This window comes from Propithecus coquereli, unplaced genomic scaffold (genome assembly GCF_000956105.1).
Source record: "Propithecus coquereli isolate 6110/MARCELLA unplaced genomic scaffold, Pcoq_1.0 Scaffold119, whole genome shotgun sequence".
In the NCBI taxonomy this organism is placed as follows: domain Eukaryota; kingdom Metazoa; phylum Chordata; class Mammalia; order Primates; family Indriidae; genus Propithecus; species Propithecus coquereli.
Window position 1 is genome coordinate 2,102,521 of NW_012135969.1, and position 5,419 is coordinate 2,107,939.

General features: G+C 46.8%; 1 protein-coding gene across 1 annotated transcript in view; it reads left to right on the forward strand.

Annotated features, from left to right (window-relative positions):
• MARCH10 (membrane-associated ring finger (C3HC4) 10, E3 ubiquitin protein ligase) overlaps positions 1-5,419 on the forward strand; it is a 103,034-nt gene that overhangs the window by 61,269 nt on the left and 36,346 nt on the right. The window contains exon 5 of the mRNA XM_012659629.1: positions 4,574-5,407. Within this exon, the coding sequence (XP_012515083.1) occupies positions 4,574-5,407 (834 nt within the window). The remainder of the gene's footprint in view (positions 1-4,573; positions 5,408-5,419) is intronic.

Below are 5,419 nucleotides of genomic sequence, written 5' to 3' on the forward strand. Positions count from 1 at the left end.
GGTGGCAGACTGCTCACCTCCCACAGACGTCTCCCCTGTGATCATGGCACTCACAGCGGCAAGATCGTAATTTGTAAGAAATAACATCAAAATGACGATGTGCCTTACTTCAAAACACTCGTCTGGTGGACAACCCCTTAGGACTCAAGGAAAGTGACATTTCACAGCCAGCCTTGCCATGGACCTGTTCTTCCCCTTAGGGAACCCACTGAGCATCACACTTTGTTACCAAATGAATACAGTAGCCCTTATTTTTAGATGTGATATATACTGTGGTGGACACATATAAATGTAGAAGAACATGGTAGTATCTGGATGGTTTAATATTAGGGGCAATTAGAGCACAAATGAATCTGCAGTCACGAGACGTCCACAGGGGCCCCTATGGTCCAGCCCCTCCTGTTGGGAAGAGCGTGAGCTAGGGCAGACCTCAGTTCCAGTCCCTGCTCTGCCTCTCAGCAGTGGGGTCTTGGGTGCCCAAGTAGACACCCTGGGCAACAGTGTCCTTATCTTAAAGGGCAGATAATGAAATCCACCTTGTTGCATTGTGTAAAAACTAAGTAAAATAACACACTGACCAGCACCTGGCAAGAGCAGATCCACGTAGTAGGCACTGAACTCTTGTTAGTGCCTCTCCCGCCACCTCCCAACGCCCTCAATGAAGTGGTGAATAATATTTGAAAGGTGAAACATTCCTGGACCCATGGGGCTCGTACAATCCTCCATCTGCACCCAACAGACATCTCCCATCGTCCTGCAATCCATTGAGAATTTGCCCTAATTTTCTATTATACCCAGGGCTCCTGATCATCCCCAATTATCTCCTCACTAGTCTCCCTTTAGCTCCTTTTCTCACACTCTAAATTACATAACTTGCAGTGGGAGCCAGATATTTGAATGGTATCAGTGAGAGATTTGAAGCAAATGTGACAGTGATGAAGTACAGAAAACTCTTGCAAATCAATGAGAAAAACACAAATACTTAACAGGGAAAAGGGGAAAGGACATACCAGACAATTTCACAGAATAAATATAGGTGGCTAATAAACATTTTTTTAAAAGTTCAACCCCGGTCTGTAACAAATGGAAATTTACCTGAAATGAATTTGGCCTACCAGTCTGGCTAAGGTTTTTAAAATAATACTAGTAGTGAAACTAACAACGAATATTCCTGGGCACTGTTGTGTTGCAACCACTGATATGGATTGCTGGCAAAACAGCTGCAAGAGAGATGTCTTCGTATCCTACCTGCAGGGTAATTTGGTACAAACCCTCTAGAAAGGAATTTGGCAACATGTGTCGAGAACCTTTAAAAAGTTCATGCCTTTTGACCTAGCAATTCCACTTCCTGGGATCTAGTCTAAGAAAAGAAGATGTGTTATGTGTTGTCAAAGATCCATGAGCAAGGATATTTATCACAGTGTAATCTGTGGCAGCAAAAACCTCAAAACAATCTATGTTCAGCAATAGGGGAAGAGTTAAATATGTACATATATACCCTTATACTATAATTAATATTGTGTTCTTAAAGAATAATTAATGGCATGAGATAATCCTGAGTCTGCCACCCACCCCTGAAATCTAAAACAGTAGCAATGGTCATCTGAGTTTGGGATTATTATTTTTATTTTCTTCTTCATTCTCTTCTATGGTTTCCAGATTTTCTCCAATGATCATAAGCCACTTTTATAACCAGAGGAAAAAAATTAAGAGTATGTGGCTATTGGAATGTAGGAAACTGTTGGCCAAGCGCATGAGGAAGCCCAGACTAAAGGCACAGTCTCAGGGCAGACAGATGCTGTTCCGCTCTCCGTCATCGCCCCTAGAACTCCCGGAGATGGCAGGCACTCGGCTCACAGCTGGAGCCGCAGGGCCTCAGAGAAGCATTCACAGCATCTGCAGGGCCTGGTCTATGAATAGCACGTCCCTGGCATACCAATTTGAGTGTTTATTCCCAGCCCCAGAGCTATCGAAATCTGCTCCCTATTTGATAGACACAAAAAATAGGGTTAAAATGGCATAAATATAGAATGGCACAGTCTGCCACCTCTAGGGGAAGCACACGCGCGTGCGCACACGCACACACCTCAGAGAATCTCTGGTTGAATTTTTAAAGAGGAAGACGGTTGCGGTGACAGCAAGGGTGCAGGTGTGTTCCCTGGTGTGTTTCAGGGATCCGCAGGAGCTGCAGCACAGCACGTAGCCTGGGACTTCTGCCCCAGAGGCCAGTGTCTCCTCGTGACAGCTCGGTGGCTTTGGTGAAATGAGCTGATGGTTCCTGTTGACTTTCCAATTTCTGCTCTTCAGAAGTCACCCCAGCTGAGTCTTTGCCTGTTAGGTGTTTTCCCCTTACCTGAGCCGAATTGGCTCCCGGGCCGCTGGCCCCCGGGCGGTTGCGTGTTCAGGGAACGAGCCTTCATCAGATTCAGAACAGAAAGTAATCAACCAGAGCCTACATTTGTGACTCCTCTATGACACCTTTTTATTCCAAAAAAAAATTGTCAGGAGAATTCAGTTGGTTATGTAGAAGCATTTGTCCCCGCGAATGTGGGTCAGCCCAGTCTGGGGTGGGCGGCCATCAGCTCCACTCTGGGACTCGCACAGCCAGATGCCCAGAGCATCCCTGAATTGCTGACGCATCGCTAACTGGGGTTTATGAAACCCATAAGGGCCTGATAGGAGAGCTTAACTGATTTCTAGAAGAGCTGATGAGTAAAGATTCGCACTGTGTTGCTGAGTGTCCCATGCAGCTACCAATAAAAGAAGCTTACAGAGTATTAGGACATTAGAGACTCAAGCTGGCTCTCCCCTGGGAGGCCCCTCAATTAAAGTGAGTCAGTATTGACTTGGCCCTCGGCTAAGCCGGTGGCTCTGAGGATTTGCACTTCACCAGCCTGCGCTGTTATCACACAACCTTCCCGGGCCTGCGGAGTCCTGTCCACTCCACAGGGTGACCCGCTATGGAAATGAAATGATAAGCAGCGCCTCATCAGATCCCACAGAAGAGCAGAGGGGGCAAAGCTGGGGGAGGCCAATGTCAGGAGGGGATAAAGCTAAGTGGAGCCAGGGAGGTACCTTCAGTTTCCTGCCCACGTCCATAGGGTACAAATCCCTCAGCAGCACACACATCACGATGAATTCGACGGATCTTTATTTTCATGAGGAAATTGGAAGGCCAGCCAGTTTCTTAAGAGATCTCCTAAGGTAGTGGTTTAAGAACACAAACCCGGCTGGGCGCAGTGGCTCACGCCTGTAATCCTAATACTCTGGGAGGCCGAGGCGGGAGGATCGCTTGAGGTCAGGAGTTTGAGACCAGCCTAAGCAAGAGCGAGACCCTGTCTCTACTAAAAAATAGAAAGAAATTAGCTAGACAACTAAAAATATATAGAAAAAAAAATTAGCCGGGCATGGTGGCGCATGCCTGTAGTCCCAGCTACTCTGGAGGCTGAGGCAGGAGGATTGCTTAAGCCCAGGAGTTTGAGGTTGCTGTGAGCTAGGCTGACGACATGGCACTCTAGCCCGGGCAACACAGTGAGACTCTGTCTCCAAAAAAAAAAAGGAACACGAACCCTAGTATCAGGCAGGCTTGTGTTGAAATGTTCAGTCCATCACTTACTGGAAACATGATCATGGGCTAGTTATGGGACCTCTCTAAGCCTGGTGCCCTCGGTTATAGTGTGGGACGATTGTGGTGCCAACTTCATGGGATTGTGAGGCTTAAATGTGTGTGTGTGTGTGATACAGTTAGCATGGTTCTGACCCACTCGGTGTAAGCCTTCAATAAGTAGCGCATATGAGTTATTTTTATTAATATAAGGCACTGTGAGTGATTTCACCAATAGAAATTCCTACTCGGGCACTTTACCTCTGTCTTCTCTCTCTAGCTCCTCATGCTTTAGACTCAGAAGGGCTGGAAGGCAGGGATTCTGTGATAGCTGGAGGTTGCAAATTGACCTGGGGCTAGTGACGCCAAGGAGATAATGATTGCCTGAGAGATTTATCATATTTATTTGCACCAAACAGTAAACATGACCAAAATCCTCAATGTGCCTGGGCACCAGTGCCTTCCTCCCAATCTGCCAAGATAGACTGTGCAGCTCTTAAGTTTTTGCAAAGCTGTGTGGGCAGCAGGGTGTCATAAATGTATGTTGGAAGAATCTGGATGAGAAAGGACTGGTGGTTTTTGTAGAAGTCACTTCCAGAGTGCTGGTTTTCCTTTTCAATAAATAGGGAGTGAAAACCAGTATTTAGTAAGAGGTTTACCCATCATCAGCCCTGACTGTCTGGGGCTGGGCCAGTCTTCTCAAAGCTTCTTTGGAAAGAATCTGTATTCTCAGGGTCACCCCATTCCCCCAGGGCCAGTCTGAGCTCCACAGGTGTGCAAAGAGTTCAGAAGCAGTGAAACAAAGCCCACTGCACTCTGCTCCTCTCGGCCCTCCAGCCATTTGGCCATACACGTTTTCTTCTCCAGGGCTTGTCTGTTGCCTTTAAGGGACTCTCATCCTTGGTGTTAGAGGCCTTTCATCCATGGGTACTATTAGTAAAATGATAAATCTGTCTTTTCTCATTGCAGATCTAGTAGCGCAACAAGAAGGCCCCATGTGGGCAGGTGACACTAAGCTGAAGAGGCCACCTCAAGACAGAAGAAACTTAGTCCCATCTTCACAGCTGATGACGACTGAGAACCCACCTGAGAGGGCCAAAAAAGGAGACCCGAGTGCTCTTTCCCAGAGCGAGACACATTCCGCCCTGTCCCAGGCCTTCCGAAGAACGAATAGTCCTCAGGTGTTGAGCAAGTCCTTGGGGCCACCACTCACATCCACCAGCATGGGAGGGCCAAGAAGGGCACCGTTTAGGTTCAGAGATGAAGATTTTTATCCCATTTTATCATTAAACACTGGAAGAGAAAATGCTGACACTGAAGAGGAAACCCATGGAGAAGAAGAACTTCTGTTGGTTGGTATGCACCCACACCATTCTCCTTCCAATCATATAAGAAGGAGATTTTGGGGGACATCAGCCACTCAGGCCAAAAATAAAACTGTTGAAGAAAATAGTGAAAAAAATCGCAGAGCCAATTCTTTAAGAAGAAGTGAGCCCAATCGTGGTTCGTTAAGAATAGGCGACACAATGGAGCCAGTGACGAAGCCGCCTTCCGTCGGGCAAAGGTTGTTCCAAGACCCCGGGCTGCTTCATGGGGAGTCTGCTGAAGAGAACGACAGTGGTGGCGGTGAAAATACGACCTTTCATTCATGGGACACCAAATCCGAACCCAGGCGAGATGATGGTCTCAACGCTGAAAATATATCTAGTGATTGTATTTCTATGGAAGATAGGCCTGGTGCCCATGATTATGAAAGAGATTGGCAGGACTATTTAAACAGTTCTAGAAATTCTCTTGACTACTGTCTTTCTGATC